The sequence below is a fragment of the Rhamphochromis longiceps genome, linkage group LG12 (genome assembly GCF_057381845.1).
Source record: "Rhamphochromis longiceps isolate RC_006_pf linkage group LG12, R_longiceps_female_GT1.1, whole genome shotgun sequence".
Taxonomy (NCBI): domain Eukaryota; kingdom Metazoa; phylum Chordata; class Actinopteri; order Cichliformes; family Cichlidae; genus Rhamphochromis; species Rhamphochromis longiceps.
In genome coordinates, this window is record NC_140568.1 from 13,723,563 (window position 1) to 13,742,549 (window position 18,987).

Here is an 18,987-nt window from a genome sequence, read left to right on the forward strand (position 1 = left end):
ATTCAAAATATTAATCATGCAATTTTCTTAAGACTTTTTTTTGGTTTGTTTTTGTACGAATAAATACTTTACAATCAACTTGTCTCTTCTGACTTGGATTTGAAAACTGGGACACTTTCTGCTTGTGGTTCTCAGAGCCACATATATTTTAAGCAGGAAAAAGCAGTTTTACAAAAGTTGTATTTTATATATGGCCCAGGAATCCAGGAAGTGACACATCCATGTCATGTTTGGGATCTGATGTGATTCGCAAACAGATGAATTTCATTCGAGCTTAGATAATGCATTAACTTCATCAAGTCTTCATTTGTCATATTCTTTAGTTTATGACCACAAACCTACAAAAGTAATAACACTGCCATTGCTCAGACAACTTTAGCACTGGACTCCCAGCCAACCAACCAACAAAGCAAACTGGTACTTATTTAGCACTACGGGTTCAGCCCAGGAATCGTTAACATGCAAATGTGATAAGCAGGGATCAAACCACTGACATTCCAATTGGTAGAAAACCCTGCTTATCTTCTGAGATCAGACATAATTGGGCATGGTATGCATGTATAACTTACACGATAAACTGTAACATATAACTTGGAATACATTATGTTAAATTTAAGTTAAAATAAGTTATAGATGAAAATTTTTTTTACTTCTCAAAACACTGTAGATGCACAATTTCATCTTAAAATCACAAAAAGTGTTGCTTTTATCACGAGCACGTTCCACATGAAGCTTCTTTTAATTACGGTATTTTTAGTTTTTATGATTTCCATCAGTAAAACTGTTTATAAATATAAAAATCATAAATCATATTTTTCCTCTGTGCAGAAATTTTAGGTTCAACCCAAAAGATACAAAAGCCATAATAATAATAATAATTTTGAAAAAGTTAAATGATTCAATTATTCAAGCATTCAGAAATTGAAAAAAACAAAAACACTCAATGACTGACTGACCAGTTGGCTTATTTTCTCACAGTATTACAAACTAGTCATATAAAACATTTTAGTAAACAATTCGAAGGATATGAGTAATTTATCAAATCCTTCTCATTACTTCACAGTTGCACTGACCATGTAAAATCAGGCAGGTATGAGAGTACTAATGATGTTTAGTATAAGATGAGGGTATCTACTCCACTTGGTGCTCCTTAAGTGGTCATAAACCTCCTTTAAATGAATATGAACAACCCACATAAGAGTTAAGTAGCCACAGGTTTTCCAAAGACCAAAATAAAACGGACACAGGTTTAAACTCAAGTTGGGACTGAGCCTCCGACCACTGACAAATGAGATCAGTCATTATGTGTCAAATATTTATTCTTTTAAAACGTTTATTACTGATTAAATTCATGTAGGGAAAAATGAATAGTACATCTTTGTCTCCAGTGTACAGCAAACCACAGCTGACAAGTGTCTTTCAACCACAGCACACGGCCCATGTTTAACACATGTGCAGTTGGTGTGCTAATCATGTGTGTATGTTCTATATTGAATATAAACACACAAATATATTTATATATACATACACATAATGAAGAGAAATCATAAAGTGTGAGATCTGATATCATTTCGACGCCCTTGAGGTCGCGGTGACCTCTTGACACGTATCGGGATCCCAAACCAGCTGCCGGAGCCTGCCCAGAGGAGGAAAACAAAGTGTTTTCGACAGAAGCTTGTGCAACATCAAGCTCGCTCCCAATTCCAGAGACAGAAAAAAAATTAATAATAATGTCAGTAAGACATTGTACAACGCTTCGGCCTCTGTGGCAAATCCGGGCGGGGAGGGAGCGGATCCAGTGCTGCAGTTCATCCCCATTTGTTCTTATATTAACAGTCCCACTGTGCGCCACACTCTCAATGTGGAGGGTCGCCAAAAAACACTGTCCTGTAACACTTCAATTTGGGCAGGTAGTGCAGATCATGACCATGAAAAGCAAAGCGATAAACCTTAATGCTTTAGTCGACTGTTTAGAATATTCTGCAGGAGAAAACGCAGGAAATCCACAAGAGGTTGAATGCTAAAATGCATGGTATCTTTTTTTTTTCCCTAAACACACCCAATCAAACAGTGTTACATGCTCAAAAACACAAGATTGAAAACCACAGTCTGCAATGTATTTGGGAGGTTTGGGTGGTTGCACAGGTGTCTTGGCGAAGAGCTTCCATGCACCGTCGCTGGACCAAATGCAGGAGTCCATCACTGAGAGGGGTGCTGATATGTGGGCATCAGGGGAGAGAAGGCTGGTTGCTGCAGGAAAAAAGAAGTAAAAGAGGGAGAGGGATGGAGGGAGCGCCTGAGGACTCAATTCACCAAACGTCTTGGCCAGCCACTGGCCACTATGGCAACAGTCCAATGAGAGGCGCTGCAGCTCCTAATATTTCTTTTTTAATATATATAATATTGGCAGTATCACGGTTTAAAAAAAATAAAAAAAAAAAAAAAAAAGGGAAAAAAATATTTTGGGGAAAGGTTTTAAAGCAAACTCTGAAGCATAGTAAGACTGCAGTGAAAGGTGCACGAGGAGCTCGACGTCCCAGAGCTCCGAGAGTGGTTCAACTGCTCCGCTGCACTCAAAACAAAAAAAAAAAAAAAAATCTATTATGGATGGCTCAGCACTACTGGAAGTTAGAAAGGAAACAAGGGAAAACTTGGCAAAATACAGACAAAAAAGAAGAAAAAAAGTCACCAGTTCTGTCCATCAGATTAGTTGCTAAAGATTGACTACCAATGATCCTTCTCCTCCTCCAAGTGATTTTTCCCCCCAACAAGTCAAATAAAAGAAAACCTAGAAGTTCATGATCTGTTGGCGTGAAGCCATCGTAACACAGAAACGTTCAATGGAGATGTTCAGTGGAGAGACACCTGTTCCAAAAACTGCCCCCCTCCCTCCCCCCGCCCCAGAAAACAAACCCAAATAAATCCAGGAAAGGTGAGCCCTCCTCCTCCTCAGACGCAGAGTCCAACCCGACTCTGAATGTCCCGTGTGCAGTGGAATGAGAAGGAGAGATGAGATACTGATGTGAGAGAAACAGGGTTGTGGAAGTGGATACAAATCGGAGCATTATAGCTGTCAGTTGCAGATCCTTGAACAAAAAATTAGGACCTCAGGTCAATAGTGCCCATCTGCTGAATTCCAAATAAAACTTGATCTGATGTCTAATAAAATCTGTACAATTTTTTTTTTATTAAAGTCTTCATGATTAGTTTGTCCAAAGGGGACATTTTTGCCGTCATTTTTTTTTTTTTTAAATCTTTCACCATATATTTATTAAATCTTTATCTGCTCTTTAATTTAGATGCTCTGAGTCCCATCGTGTATGTGTGTATATGCATGTGAAGACGCCGCCCGCTTTTCTGTGGATGGCTTCGAGTTTGTTAGCAGCACTTTTTCTTTCGTTTACTGTTCCGGGTGAGTTTGACCACGTCGTTTTGTTGCTGCTGCTGCTGCTTGGCTAGCACTTCCTTCTTGGCTTTTAGCACTAGCTCCGTGATGCAGTTGAACATCTGCCGAGAGAGGCACAAACCAAAAAGCATGAACAGATTAGAGCGGTCAGATTTGTGTGTCATAATGGTGACAAAGGAACAGTTCAAAGCCTCACTTGAGTCTTATTTCTAAATATGAAGATGCAGCCTGGATAACTGAAATTAAGAATCAGGCAACAAAAATCCACCCACAGCTGTTCACAATGGTGGAAAACCTCTGATGATGAGTTTCCACATAGATGTTGTTATTTTGTTTTGATTAGCGAGTCTTGGGGTGGATTTGTTTACCTATGTACACAAGCAGGCTAGCAAACTCGACACCATTCTCATTGCTATTCCTATAAATCTGAAGCCAATCTAACACTGCAATAAAGCAGAAGAGCACATTAACAGCCTTTGGTTAAAAAGTAATAAAATCCACTCTTAGCTTTTCAAAAATAAGGACACTATTCTTTGTGCTGTGTGATTGTGAACCGTTTTAAACAATAGCACTCACTTGAATTAACTGAGTAAACGATTAGCAGATTGTTTTGTCGGGGCAAAAACAGTAACTTTCAGCGATGCTTTGTGCAGTGACAAGCTGATCAGCAGTTATCACAGAGCTTCTGTGCATGCCTGGCGAACAGCTCCAGACCAGCTTATCAGTCTGAGGCTACAAGTAACACAAAACAACTAATTACCTCTTCAACATTTATGTTCTCTTTTGCACTCGTCTCGAAAAGGCTGATTCCCATCTGCTCTGCAAACTTCTGCGCGTCAGTTGTCTCGACCACCTTAGAGTTTGGGTCGTCGTTCTTGTTTCCCACTAAAAATAGAAAACAGCTCAGTGTAAAATAATGGAGCAAGAAATTATTCCCATACTGCCAGCAAATACAAGAGGTGTGCACTGGAGTGAAGGGCAGAGTCTATTTTTAAGCTAAAGAAGACGAGGCGAGAACAGTGCCAAGGTGTTTCTTTGGAGCGCACTCACCTAATATTCGGCACACGTCGTCACAGTTCTGGTTGATTTCATGTAACCATCGTTTTACATTGACAAAGGACTCCGCACTCGTGACGTCATATACCACTATGACCCCATGTGTTCCCCTGTAATATCTAAAGACAGAAGAAAGGGGAAACAGTCAGCTTACAGTTTGCGAAAAAGATCAATTGAATTCATTTTAATTTTATTCATATAATGCTAAATCACAACAACAGTCGCCTCAAGGCGCTTTAAATTGTGGGGTTAAGACCCTACAATAATACAGAAAAAATCCCTAACAGTCATATAACACCCTTTGAGCAAGAACTTGGTGACATTGGAAGAAACCGCCAACAGAACCAGGCTCAGTGAGGGGCCTCCGTCTGCTGTGACTAGTTAGATAAAATATTTCTAATTAGCTGAACAGTTATAACGACTTCTACTTTTACTACAGAGAAATGGTAGTATAGCAGCAAGACTAGAGAACGCTAAAACTGTTGGCCGAAGAGTATGAACAACAGTATAACTGATTACCTAAAGATAAAGGATAACAGACAGGGTAAAACATGGACGTAGCTTCGGTGGCGGAAAAAAACCCTTTGACCTGCATTTTTTCTGAACACCACATTATGGTGATGGAAAGTAACCGACAAATTTAAAAATAAATCTAAAAGTAATGCCTCAATAGAAACTGTTAGACAGGATTAATGAATAAACAGCAGAGATAGTTTGGTAAAGGTAATAACAAATAAAAGGAATTATTAAAGCTAAAGTTGGCAAATAAATATGTAAAAAATAATTTGTTAAAGTTAATAGATGAAAATAAAACACACAGCAGAAATGGCTAACACACAAAACAGACTGGAAAATTTAAAAAAAAGAAAAAGAAAAAAAAAGGCCAACAGGATTGATGTGTGAAGAGTTTTTGATACCACTACACCGTGTAACAGTTTAAGTATGCTATGGCCTGACCTTCGGTATAATTTTAATTTCAAGTCATCCCTAACTTTCTGAGCGAATAACTAATGTTATCCAGCAAAGGGAAAGACACTTGAAGGGGCACAACTTAATAAATACATTCATCAGGACAGAGTGTATGACTGTGTGAAGGAAAAAGCAACAGCACCACATTTATACCGCACAGACAAATGAACTGGCTTCAAAAACAGAGGCCAGATCTGAGAGAGTGCATCACCAGTACCAATGCACTACGCCAAACAAACACAAAGAAACTTTTGTCAGGGATTCTCTGTGTGTGTGTGTGTGTGTGTGTGTGGTGACAGTTTGGGGATACAGCTTGTTTTGATAGGGTTTGGTGGCATCAAGGATTTACATCACACTATGTTATTAATGTAAATTAACATTATTGGGCATGATTTTCAATACCATAAAAAACTATTCTTACTACTGAAACTGATACAAGGGTGATCTGATGAGATGTTTTGTACTGCAAAGACTGCCAATACAAGAGTAAAGTGTAAAGCCAACACAGACCAAGCTTGGTTCTCCTCATTTATGGAAGGAGAGCGCTTCTTATTATACATACATGCTAGGGCTGGGCCATATTATACCGTTCACGGTAATACCGGTATAATGTTAGGCAACGATAGGAAAATGAAATATCGCGATAGAATGGGAGTAAAACGCGCATGCGCAGTGCCTTTGTTTTCATACGCACATGGCCGATTGTTGTGTGAAACAGATGAACCAGAATTGGTTTGTAAAAATGGTGAAACTTCAGTGATGTGGAACTGGTTTGGTGTTTGTCCGTCAGATACACGACAAAGCACATTTTTTTGCAGAACAATGCAAGCGGCCGTCGTTATTGTCGTATTTGTCGGACTAAGGTGCTCTTAAATCTGGGAGTAATCTGGGTCCTAAACTCTGTATTCACCTGGTCAAACGAACACTGCAGCATCACTGAGAGTTAAAAACTGTCTAAATTCTTTCATCTTTAATAAAACGATCAGCATTGCTGCTTTACCAGGTGTAACTATGAAGTTTAACTTCCAGACATCCATGAAAACAAAATGTATTACATTTAACGGAGTTAGAAGTTAGCAGGAAGCTAGCGGAAGTTAGCTCGCTAATTTCGCTAGTTACCTAAGCATGATATTGCATGTTCTGACTGAGATTTCTGAAAAAAAAAAAAAATCAAACGTACAGCTCTGCTATCACTTCCAACATAAATGAAGACAGGAAACTAAACAGCAGTGACGTTTGTAGGGTTACTGAACACTGCAGTTTAATGTTGCAAAGCACCTCTTTTTAACTTCAGTGGATATTATACATGGTTATGCTCAGGATATGTCAGCCCATTTCTACTGGAAATGCCTTTTGGTTAAACTTTCAGCAAGGAATTTGCAATTGCACTGTTACATTTTTATAAATATTTTTGGCCATATCGCCCTGCTCTAATACATGCTACAATTAGTGAAGTTTGTAGAGTCTAATTTTCTGGCTAAACAAATCAGACTGCCTTACTTTACTGACCATTGTTCTGCACTGCTCCTGCTAGCAGACTGGTATTAATAGTGCTGACTAGTATGGGTGGAAACATCTAATTGTTTAATTAAAACTACAATGACAAAACCAAACAAACACCACAACACACACAATACTACTGTATCCTCAGTAAAAAGATACCACCCAAGCCTATTGTCTGGGTTTGTCCCCAAAGTCCTTCAATGATGGACAGACACACAGCAGCGGTGTGTGGCTGTGCGTTTATGTCTGCTCAGTGCACATGAATAAAGAACCTTAAACTGCCAAACACACAAACAGCCTCACAGCCCAACCTGATGTACCCTTTTCTGTAAAGGGTTAGCATACTGAACTCACTGAAAGAATCATCATTCAGGTGGACCGCTGCTGGCGCTTGAACATGGGACCTAGATGCCCTCGGTAGGAGTCCACCTGCGGACTTTTTACTATTGTTAATCTCATTATGTGCTCTTTTATTTACAATGCAAAACAGTAAATAATTATGAGAAAAACAACAGCATAAAAGTCTCTAAAAGAGAAAAAGATAAAGTTAAAGTGATATTATGCTGTGACTGAAGCCTGAGGCTGAAAACACAGCTGCTCACTGACATATGGCTACCACCTCAGGTTAGTCTGCCTGAGTAGACTCAGCAGGTCACTGCCCATGATCCATCTCCACAGAAACATTCATTTAGGATCTAATGAGGCACCATGCCACTCTAGTTCGGCACAGGGAACAATCACCCTTAATAGGCAGCCTGCTCGCTGGAGGGATTCCTGCAGAACAAGTCGCAACAATCCTTCCAAACTAGGACAGCTATGCTCCACAGGGGCTAAAGCGTTAAGGATTTCACGCTTTCTGGGTGATTTTAGCATTCTGATTGGCCTCCCTGCAACAGTGCTAGTACATAAGAGTCAAACATGCCCTCCTGGTCCCATTCAAGACGAAACTCGGGAGGCAAATGACGCTCCAATATCTCCCAAGCGCAGTCTGTGTCTGCTTCAGTCAAAGTCAAAAAGGGGTGAGCATGTGAGATGACTGCAGTTTAAGCTGTAGGTCACATCAATGATGTTCCTATCGGTGCTGCTCAGAGCACTGAGTGACTGACTATTTGTCATGAATATAGAAACCTATGAATGCAGACTATTTCTCTTGATACAATGGCAAAGATTACTGAAATTTATTTTTAGGAGTCTAAAAACGTGTTATCCATAATAAAAGCAATCGTTATAGTTTGATAGTTTGAAGCAACATTAGTGGGCGTGGTAATAGTCATGAGCACTAAATGCTGAAATTGCTTTACTTTTTCATTAGTTTGGGATCATATTCATTTGCATCAAGGGTTTTTTTGCCCACTAACCCACCATCTGTCACCTGGAGGTCTACTACTGCTGCATCATCCAACCTTAAAACAAAATGTAATAGACTCCAGACTTCCACTCGTGGTATTGCGAGCTATGTGGGTTGACGTAAATGATGGGACGTCTTCTGAAAGCTTAGAGAGCATCTTTCTGTAGGCTGCCATCAAACCACAAGACCAAACTGAAGTGATAATATTTCTATTTAAAAAAAAAAAAAAGCCTGCACAGACCAAAACCAAATTTATGCTGTTAACAACTGTTATCTCTATATCCTGACAGACTTCATGTTTATTTGTCGTAAAAGTCGACCAACGCTTAAAAGCTCTCAAAAACAGAAATTTAAATTTGCAAGAGTAGCAGCAGCACTTTTTGTGTTTTTACAGGCTTTCTGAACAGCAGTGAACTTCTGGGACAGACAGCAGTCTGTGTTCTTGGTCTATTCAGGTAAACTGTGGAGAAAAGAAAAATTTAGGCCAACGTTCCTTCTTAAAGCGTGGGAGTGCCGATCATTGTGAACCCTCAGGGCACATGGACAGCAGTGTGAAACACGCTGCAAGTGTAAGAGGGTAATGACGTACACTCGGCACCGTCATGGAGCACTACAGCACACAACAAGGAGCCTCCCTCTCACATCTGTAATTAGGATGTGTGGGGAATTCCACCCAGTTTCATAGAACAGCAATGACTTATTCTACTGCTTCCTCATATAAAACCTAATGTCAGGACCGCAAAGAGCCTTTCATGGTTTCAGACTTAATTGTTAAAACATAAACAAAAAGTTTCACCTGAAAACTCCAAGCAAAGGAGGGGGACGTGTGTGTGAATGGATCCACTTACGTTGAGGTGATGGTGCGAAAACGTTCCTGCCCTGCTGTGTCCCAGATCTGTAGCTTCACCTTCTCCCCATTGATCTCCACTGTCCGGATCTTGAAGTCCACACCGATCGTGGTGATATAGCTACCTGCGAGTGGGCACGCGAACACAAAATCGAATTTATTATGAAAACATGGAAACTGAAACGGAGATGAGTCCTGATTATACATCGCTGCTTTGGTCGACCCCCGCACCTGAAAATGTGTTGTCTGCAAATCGCAGGAGGAGACTGCTCTTCCCCACTCCTGAGGAGGAAACACAAGCACAGGAAGAGGTTTAATGTACAGCGGCACAACAACAAAAAACATATACACTATAACAGCTCTGCATTTTTGATACTGGCAAGTCTGAAAACACTTTTTTTTGCACCACAACAGAGCAAGAGTTTTGGTTTCGCATATTATATCCTAGCTAACCAAGAGCAGCAGCACGTGATAACGGCACGCACACGCACACAAAAAAAAAGAAAAGTGGGGGATGTCAAGCTGAATCGTTCCTCTAATCTTTGTGTAAATACAGATTTAGTTCTTCAAGACATAAACACGGATCTAACCTGCTGCACAGTGTACAAGCTGAAGGCTTCGGGTAAGCAAGACTACACCCTACATACTCATTCTGATGACGAAGGTAGCTCTAGAATCTTAATCGATTTAACCTCAGTGAGGCAGACACAGGGAGGCTTCTTAAAAAATTCAGATATGAAACAGTGGAATTCAGAAAGAAAGAAAGAGTAATAAAAGATGACAGGAGAGGACAAAGAAAAAAAGAGAAAGGGACTGAAAATGAGGTTAGTTTATAAGTGTGAGGAAGAGTGATTGTGAGGTTACAACTGAAAGTTAGGAAGTCACTCTTTTGGCCTGAGGTGGGACTGAACCTGCAGCCCAGTTACACAGGTTATCTATTGTGTTATTGTAATTTCATGTTTGATTTGTCCTCACATAAAAAGCTATCAGGTTCCTGTGATCTCAGCACTACAGAGTTTTGTTCAAACATACAATGACCAAAGCTTCAAAGCAGAAGAGCATTCATCAGCTTTAACATGTAGTGTGGGCCTTTAGCTTGGCAACCCCCCCCCCCCCCCCCCCCCCCAAAAAAAACAAAAAACTGTCAGGTGTAAAAATATCCAGGACACCTCTGTTGTCAGCCTGTAATTATATCTCTACATCAATGGAGCATAAATTAACCACAGACCATGGAAAAAAAGGTAATACATATCTGATACATGAAATGTTGCTCAAATTTCCATTTAGAGAATGATGTTCATGTGTACTGTGAAATTTTGTATGTCCTCTAACTTGTCATAGGTTAGAGGGTGTTCACGTTCAACTAGGGATTCAGTGAGTGGAGAATCTGATTCCCAGCAGCAGGTCTGACAACAGAACAAGGGCACAAGGTCAGAGCCCCCCAAATAAATAAATAAAAATCTCTGTGCAGCACTGCAAACAGTAGTGCTTCCATGCTGCAGCTGAGGGCACACTGGCCCCTGTGTGTGACATGCAGTGAAGGGCTTGCTGTACTGCCTTGTCTCTCCACTGTGAGAAGCCAGCTGATGGGGCAGTGCCAGGACCGGAGCTGTCAATGAATCCAAAGACCATTGCTCACAAAAGAAGTTCAGCGGGATGAGGCTCTAGCTGCTGAGGGTGGAATACTTTTTTATTTTCCCGCTTTTCTTAAAGCATGTTTTCCACTTAAAAACAAGAGGGGCAAACATTTTTTTTTCATATATACACAGATCTTAGTTATGCATCTACCTGTGGCTGTTTGTTCTAATTATTAACATGATAAAAAGGTGCTAAACATAAAGAAGCTGTCAGAGTCTTTGTGCTGTTATACCTTATACACCAAAGGGCACTTTGGTTGACACTAACCGCGGTGTCAGTCTCACTTCACTGTAGTCTGACTAACTAGATGCAAACATGTCTTTGCAGTGCAGCATTCCTCCACTCTCAACCTCCTAGGTCTCACAAGCTAACTAGCTAAATAAATAAATAACAAAACCCATTGCAACATCTTAACCGGACTTAGTTGAATTTACATCTGTGCCGGCAACTTCTTAGCATTTAACCTTCCCGGTGCAGCAAATGATAACTAACAGTTATCAACATATAACCAGGCAAGGACTTGTCATGTTAGCCTAGCTCATAGCTAGCCAACACAACCTAGCTAACTGTAGATACAAACAAAAGGCCATAACTACATCCTACTACCACAGGAACGGTATAGGTCACAGTACGTGTTGTGTTACGGCGGTAAAACAATTGTCTAAACCGATATAAAAACAATTTAGGACATTTTCAAGAGATAAATCCTTAGTGTCTGGAGGCGGTATCCGGCCTCATCGGCTGACATGCCCAGCCCGGACACACAACCTCCGCCCTGTAGCTGACACGAAAATATGGCGGATGTGTACGTTTAACACGTAATTTCAGTGCCTAAAAGACAAAATAATACACTGCAAAAGCGCCCGGATGGTACATAGCCGGGTTAAAATAGTACTTCTGCTTCCCCCATTGTAAAAAAAAAAACAAGACAAGGCCCACTTCCCGTCCTGCATCCCCGGCGTCGGCTTACCGCTGTCACCGATGATGAGCAGCTTGAAGAGGTAATCGTAGTCCCTGGCCATGCCGGTAGCTGGTGGCTCACCCCCGCCGTGTACCGCTTCTTTGCTCGGTTAGCTGTCGGACTCCCTCGGTGCGTAAAGAAAATCACCAGACCCCAGATCCCCCCGGTATAAAACACCACCACCACTAAGGATATCACAAACTGTTAGCCCCCCGAGCCGGCGGCGTTTTTTCTCGGGGTTTCGCGGCGTCAGCAATCCTCACTCTCCGCTGCAAACAGCCGGAAACTCCGCTTCCTCCTCTGGTGGAGCTGCACCCAACTGTGACCCAGTCTCACTGCGCAGACTCGAGCTACAGCACAGCGGTCCCATCCCATTGATGAACACAAGAATCATGCCAGGAGAAACGCTGGAGAGTCCCGAGGATTCATGCTTCTTTTTAATGCACTGAAAACAACTTAAACCACACAATACTGAGAAGCACGTGTTGTTAAACTCGTAGTTTAACTCCACATTGCAGTAGTTTACAGGAAGTTCAACTAAATTCGTATTTGCATAGAGAGGAAATTCAGTTTGTCGGTTTTGTGTAATCAACTAGAAATAATTTGGAGCCTTAAAAGGGGGAAGACTTATTTTATTTCGCTGTTGTCTCATGGTTTTTATATATTATTTGTATTACAGTAGCTGAATTACCTTTCTCCAGTCTGCTCCACCTTTTATTTCATCCGGATTGTTGCGCAGACACACCAGGCTTCAGAGACTGGGGTACCTGTTACTTCATTTAAATATGTCCAAAACTAGAAATTATCCGATATCACTTATAATTTGATGCATTTCCAGCTCTATAGTAGCAGATATGGGCAATTTAATCTTTTACATAATTCATCTTACACTTATCCTTGGCGTTTCCCCTCAGTGCATCCTGTCTGAAATGGACTGTTTTAGCTGCCAACTTAAAGCTGTGTGCCTGAGATAAAGGGTATCTGCTCTCAGTGAGATCACACAGAGCCAAACATAGAAAAAAAAAGCCTTAAACGGAATTTAGAGTAGTTTAAGGACAAACACCAACCTCATTAACTGAAACTAGCCTCATTTAATAAGTCTCCACTGCTGTAAGAGCATACATATGGCAGAAAAAATGAAAGGCATAATAGTTCCCCTTCCTCCTCTTAATATACAAGTGGAAAACCAATCCTGAAACCTTTTTCTTCAGACATTTAAGGCCACTCGATAATATTTCAGATGTGAATGTACTCCTGCATCTCCTCTAGGCTCTGTGTTCCTGGTTTGGAAAACCTAGACCATGAAGGAAGACTTCAGACCTTGTACTCTGGGGCCTCTGGATATCTGGGGCCTGGATCTCCTCCATACCTGCTTCATACCCTGGTGGATGGGGCTATGGCTCCCCACACTCCCTAGCAGATCGTTACATGGAGAAACCTTTGGAGTACAAGCATGCTGATCCACACAGGTATGCTCACAGGTGTACACACGGGTGTTCACAGACACGGACTACACCTTTCTTGGCTGCTGCCTCAAAGCACATTGTGCGCTGTCTATCTTGCATGCTGCACAATAGCGTTTATTATTTAGTATCTACTGTTATCTACTGCTAACTAGTTTATTGTGATGGTGCGGTTTTGTTTTGTTTTTTTTATTATGTTGCTCTTTGTTGTTTGCCTTCTCTTCTGTTTTTTTTCTCCATACAGGTGATCCAGGTGGGGGTTTTTTTTTTTCTTTCTTCCCCCCTTCTCACCGTCTCTTCTCCCCTTTGGTTTTCTTTCTCTCCCTCTCTTTCTTTCATTCTTTCTCCCTGTCCTATCCCACAGTCATGTCTGTCCCGTTTGTAGCAACCGAAAATAAAATAAATTCATAATTATAATAAAGGTCAATCAAATGGACCAATATGGCAAGGCCATGATGATCCACTTGGTAAAATAAATCCGCTTGGCATCTTTCTTGGCCTTAAGACAACAATTCTGATGGCTAAAGATCCAAACGGGACACAAAAAAATAAAAAAAAATAAATAAAAATATACAAGTGGAAAACCAATCCTGAAACCTTTTTCTTCAGACATTTAAGGCCACTTGATAATATTTCAGATGTGAATGTACTCCTGCATCTCCTCTAGGCTCTGTGTTCCTGGTTTGGAAAACCTAAACCATGAAGGGAGACTTCAGACCAAATCACCAGAGTAGAAAAGCGAGATGAGGCCACATAGAAAGCAAGAGAGTGGCGAGGTTTTAACTGGAAGCCAAAAGTTTTTGTCTGCTGAAGCTTCAAGAGTAAAATCCAGCAATTGGTGAATCAGAGAACTTGGTGGAATTCAAGTGAGGTGTGACAAAGTCTGAGAGACGCCAACCTGAGAAAAACCAAGCATCCAATATTTAACACACTACATTATGAAATCCAGAACCTTTTATTATGTATTGCCTTTTTACAACTGCATCGCTGACATAAGAATGATTTGTGTTTTTATAAGAAGTTGCTTTCCCCAAACAACCGTCACACTCAAAGTTCAAATAAAAGGTAAAGAAAGGGGGGCTCTGTTTCATTAACAGTGGCAATAATTGAAATCATTTTGGTAAAATAAGTAGCAAAACACTGAAATATCAAAACAGATTTGGCATCGTGTCTTCTATTGTTGCTCGGTACAAGAGAACAACCTGTGCATCATATGATAAAATAAATTGGGCTTAAAGGCCGCTAAAACAAGGATTTAAAGTGGGTGGGGGGGAAGAAAAACGCCAAAAACAAAATTTTCTGGGGAATACAGCCAAAACACTACTCATCTCAGGCTCCCCAGTGTGTCTGAGGTTCTCATACACGGATTTGTTTAATATGTCAGTAAATCTTCTGCTGCTTTCTGCAGATCAGAGCACTTCGTTGTTTAGTCCATCATGTTAGGATTGTGTCATCGATCTCTTCATTGGAGTCTGGCTGGCTGGCGATTTTTTTCAAAGACCGGCGGTGACACTCTGACAGTAGGTCATTGCTTGCAGAGTCCAGAATGGCAGTAATAGTCTGAAATGCAAAGAGAGGAGCGTGTAAAAATGTTTTGCTCTACAGATTACATCTGTGTGCAGATTACAGTAGGGAGTTGATAGTCGCACCTGCATGGTTTCCTCCCCCTGACGAAGCCGTAGCAGGTTGACGATTGTGTGTTCGCTCTGGGCCCGGACGCTCGTGTTCTTGTCCTTGGTGTTGTCCAGCAGAGTTTTCAGCAGAGGTTTGATGAGATTCACGTCCACGGAGGGCAGTGATGGTTCTTTGAATACCCACCACAGCACCCGCTCTGACACCAGTCTGACATCACTAGACTGGTTCTGAAGACACTGCAGGGTCACGCAGACAACAGATATAATGGCACAATACACACTGTTCAAAGAGGTACTCAAAGGAATCATCTTCTTATAAATACACAGGCTTCACAGCAAACACCTGATCAGACTGATATCAGCTTTCATGCTGTGCTTTTAGTGTGGAAATGTACACACTAATCACTCACACACAAAAATAAATGTTTTCTACACTCCTCATTTACAGATGCTGAATATCCTGTTGAGCACACTGCTTAGTTTCTTCCTGGCCCTCACTACTGTGCAGGTACTTTCTCTTAGTGTTCAGTTTTCTACCTAAAGACTAAGAAGAGCTGTGAGCCTAAATAAAACAATGAGCGTGAGCTATAAAACCAAAAAAGATAATACTAAAGCATAACTCTACTACAAGCAACTATGTTTGTATTACACATAATTTTACTGTGAGAAGTATTAATTTAAACAGCTACACCTTTTTCCAACATTACAGTGGGCACGAGCCCATTTTTGGCAACTTGACTGCTCCCACTTCCTCACCTGTACAAATATAGAAATGGGAAGTGGACAGGGTTTGATTCTCTGCTTTACCTTAACAAATTGTGTAATCATCTGCTGGGAAACACCACTGCTCCCCTCTGTTCTCAAATGATGCTTCATCAGGTATCCCATACCTCTGATCCCACTGGTAGCAATGGGAATCTGGAAGAGGAACAAAATGCCACGCATGAGGACAAAAAGACTCTAAGATAAGGCTAGAAGATCGATCAGTGCAGCTGAAATTGCTACAAGGATGACTGACAAGCTGATAAGACAGAGTAACATATTATATGAACAAAGAAACTTAACAAGTAAATTCAATTAAAAAGATATGAAAGATAAAATGAAAATGCAAATAATTACATTAGGAATACATCAATGAGATTAAGAACACACAAAAAAAGATAATCGCACGGTGCATTAAAAGGACAAAACATCAAAATATACAATATTGAAAATAGACCAATCAATAATGGATTGGATTTATATAGCGCTTTTCAAGGCACCCAAAGCGCTTTACAATGCCACTATTCATTCACTCTCGCATTCACACACTGGTGGAGGCAGCTACAGTTGTAGCCACAGCTGCCCTGGGGCAGACTGACAGAATCGAGGCTGCCATATCGCGCCATCGGCCCCTCTGGCCAACACCAGTAGGCGGAAGAGTAAAGTGTCTTGCCCAAGGACACAACGACCAGGACAGAGAGGAGGGGATCGAAATGGCGACCTTCCGGTTACAGATGCGCTTCCCAACCCCCTGAGCCACGGTCGCCCCCTCAACAGTAATGAGACAATCTAGAGCAATAGATTGTAAGGTTGTTAGAGCGAGACAATGCTGTGTTTGCAGCCAGTCCTCAGTACTCTGTATCCATTTGCATATCAGTCATGATGAAAATGACTGTGTGGCTCATTGCTATGCAGTAGCACTGATTGTTACATAACTGTACAGTTTATGAGGTTGGGGAACCTACAGTCAGCTGAAACTGGATGTGATGAAATATTTTTCCCGCTGAAAATGCTGTATCCAGATGAAGTGACTAACTTTCACTTACTTTTGGTGCTTCGCTATTTGATAGCCTGCAACCAAATATTGATATTTTTTTATTAAAACAACAGGTGCTCTCCACTAATCTGACTAACCACAGACACCATCTCATTAATGGAAATAAAACTATGGTGATGAAGAAGAAACACATAGGTTTAAAATAGTGTCATGCACAGGAAAATAAATCAGTGAGCTCATTAATTCAAGTGGAACATTATTAAAATGTAATAACAGCAGGTCCATAGTGCTTCACACACTGGGGTTGCACTGGGAAGCACACCCGGTGTCAAAATCTGCCAAATCAAATGACCCCTTGCTACTAAGGGAGCCAAAAGTAGCTTCTATAAAAAGTTAGTAGTCAAACACACACTGACACCACCACAGTGCAGCAAACAGATACCCGATTCCTCCTTTTAGAGTGTGCGGGGATATTTTTTTCCTTCTTATGTTACTTAATATCTGGACGTACAGAGTATCACAGAATCACTGTATTATGATGTATGGTAATAGTGAATGAACCGGTTCATATACAGCGCTTTTCTACTCTACTCCAGCACTCAGAGTGTTTTATACAAAAGTATTTCTATACTGAAGGCATGCATGACAATGGTTATATGGGGCCGCTGAACAGTGACAATGACATGAATGTGAAAACACCTATGGAGGATTCCTGTGGAGGAAAGGGGTCCAACTCTTCAGAGTTCAAACCTGGAGAATCAGAGTGGAAGCTGTACTGGTGACACCTTACTGCGAGGCATTACGGTGATTTTTCCATTACCGCCTGTCACATCTCAGTTGTTTAATCCTTATAGTAAAAGAGTACATTGGTTTATTAACAGTGGTTTGAAATATATTTTTTGATCTGGTGTTTTTCAGAAGTGACTGTGTTACCTTGATGTTTCCAAGAGACATTACCACAACAAAATCACAACACACTTCCCAAAATGGCAACTATTTCTACTGTTTTCCAATCTCCCTGTGGGTATCTATGAGTAAACTCTCTGCTCACCCTATCAGCGGTGGCATTGGCCAAGATGGTCTCTGTCACAGTGTCACAGTACTCGTTCCCACACAGCTTCCCGGGAGCAGATTTGACGGCGATGGCCAGGGCCAAGCTGCGACCGTGACGCACCATCCAGTCCACACCAGACACGTCGGCTAAAGAGAGGCAGACCGTTCATGAGCTCGTGGCATCACTGCTCGGCTAACGCACAAAATAATGCAGCACACAGCAGCAGACAATAACAAGCTGAAGCTTTTTTTGATGCAGATACACTGGACAAACATACATTAAATGTTTTTATAAAAGGATTTTTTAAATTTCAAATTTCTTAGCGCTATAATTATTTCACTCTATAACTCACAATGAGCAGGAAAAAGGACATCTGATGATGGTCACAATGACAAAGCAACCCTACACACACTTACAATGAGATCCTGAGAGAGGTGTAAAATAACTTTGCACACAAATACCAACCTAAGACATGCTGAAGTAACACACTCTTCAGCTCCTCCTCTGACAGGAAGGCACACAGCTCACCAACACAGCCGGCTGAGGCCATACGAGTTGCATCCTGCAAGTGCACACACAGACACACACACCAATAAGACAGCCAGACAGAGACAGGTTGTGTGTCATTTATTCTCAAACTGACACGAAGACTAAAACCACCTTTTTAGAAAACCACATCCTCTTTGTCTGACTTCCGTTTTTCTACTGAGATCACAGAGGAAACTCTACTTGTGAATAACTCTGAAATCTGCTTATACACGTACTTCACTGCTAATTACTTTATGCATCCAGTAGCTACTGCAGGTTCTGGGTTGGAAAAAAGGGTTGCAACACATTCAAAAGAAGTCTTTGAGGGCTGCTCGTCATACCTCGTCATGTCCCAACATGCCTAGCAATGTGGTGGTGATGTTTTTGCGGATGGCTGGGTCCACCTTTGATCCGGCCCCCTGGATGACAAACCTTAAGGCCTGGAGCATAGTCTCCCTGTGAACACAAACAGGAGAATTAAACTAAAAGACAAAAGCAAATATTTTTTATTTCATGTAAAAACATGTAAGCAGATATTGTATTTTGGATATAAACACACAGCACAAACTACAGTTTTTGCTAATTATATGCTAAAACTCAACTTCCCAGAAATATGATAGAAGATTTGTAGTAAATTTGTCAGTGCTTTCTGGTGGACAAAGGATGTAATGAGGAACTATTTTTTTAAAGATAAATCCAAACACATTTGCATTTCTGTACTCTGGCTCTCCTTCCATCGTACACTTTTTAGAGTTAAGCTGGTGTCAGGCTGCACTATCAGCTTCTAGTTAATAATATTTTGGGAGAAATGTTTCAGACTT

At 41.0% G+C, this 18,987-nt stretch overlaps 2 protein-coding genes across 2 annotated transcripts in view; both read right to left on the reverse strand.

Moving 5' to 3' along the window:
* Positions 1-1,301: 1,301 nt before the first annotated feature.
* Positions 1,302-12,020, reverse strand: rab35b (RAB35, member RAS oncogene family b). The gene is made up of 6 exons (XM_085424856.1): positions 11,738-12,020; positions 9,361-9,411; positions 9,131-9,254; positions 4,457-4,581; positions 4,167-4,291; positions 1,302-3,507 (listed from the first exon to the last, which is right to left on the reverse strand). The coding sequence occupies exons 1-6, from the start codon at positions 11,787-11,789 to the stop codon at positions 3,379-3,381; spliced, it is 606 nt and encodes a 201-aa protein (XP_085280982.1). The 5' UTR covers positions 11,790-12,020; the 3' UTR covers positions 1,302-3,378.
* A 2,107-nt stretch (positions 12,021-14,127) lies between these two features.
* gcn1 (GCN1 activator of EIF2AK4) overlaps positions 14,128-18,987 on the reverse strand; it is a 29,414-nt gene continuing 24,554 nt past the window's right edge. Inside the window, exons 52-57 of the mRNA XM_085424855.1 lie at positions 18,508-18,622; positions 18,104-18,200; positions 17,636-17,784; positions 15,633-15,743; positions 14,841-15,062; positions 14,128-14,751 (exon numbers count right to left, since the gene is read on the reverse strand). Coding sequence (XP_085280981.1) covers positions 14,626-14,751; positions 14,841-15,062; positions 15,633-15,743; positions 17,636-17,784; positions 18,104-18,200; positions 18,508-18,622 — 820 coding nt within the window. The 3' untranslated portion in view covers positions 14,128-14,625. The remainder of the gene's footprint in view (positions 14,752-14,840; positions 15,063-15,632; positions 15,744-17,635; positions 17,785-18,103; positions 18,201-18,507; positions 18,623-18,987) is intronic.

Coding starts and splice junctions, on each gene's coding strand:
- rab35b (XM_085424856.1), bottom strand. CDS start 11,789: ATGGCCAGGGACTACGATTACCTCTTCAAGCTGCTCATCATCGGTGAC. Junction 9,412..11,737: donor GCTCATCATCGGTGACAGCG/GTAAGCCGACGC, acceptor TTTCCTCCTCAG/GAGTGGGGAAGAGCAGTCTC. Junction 3,508..4,166: donor AGAACATAAATGTTGAAGAG/GTAATTAGTTGT, acceptor CTCTCTCGGCAG/ATGTTCAACTGCATCACGGA.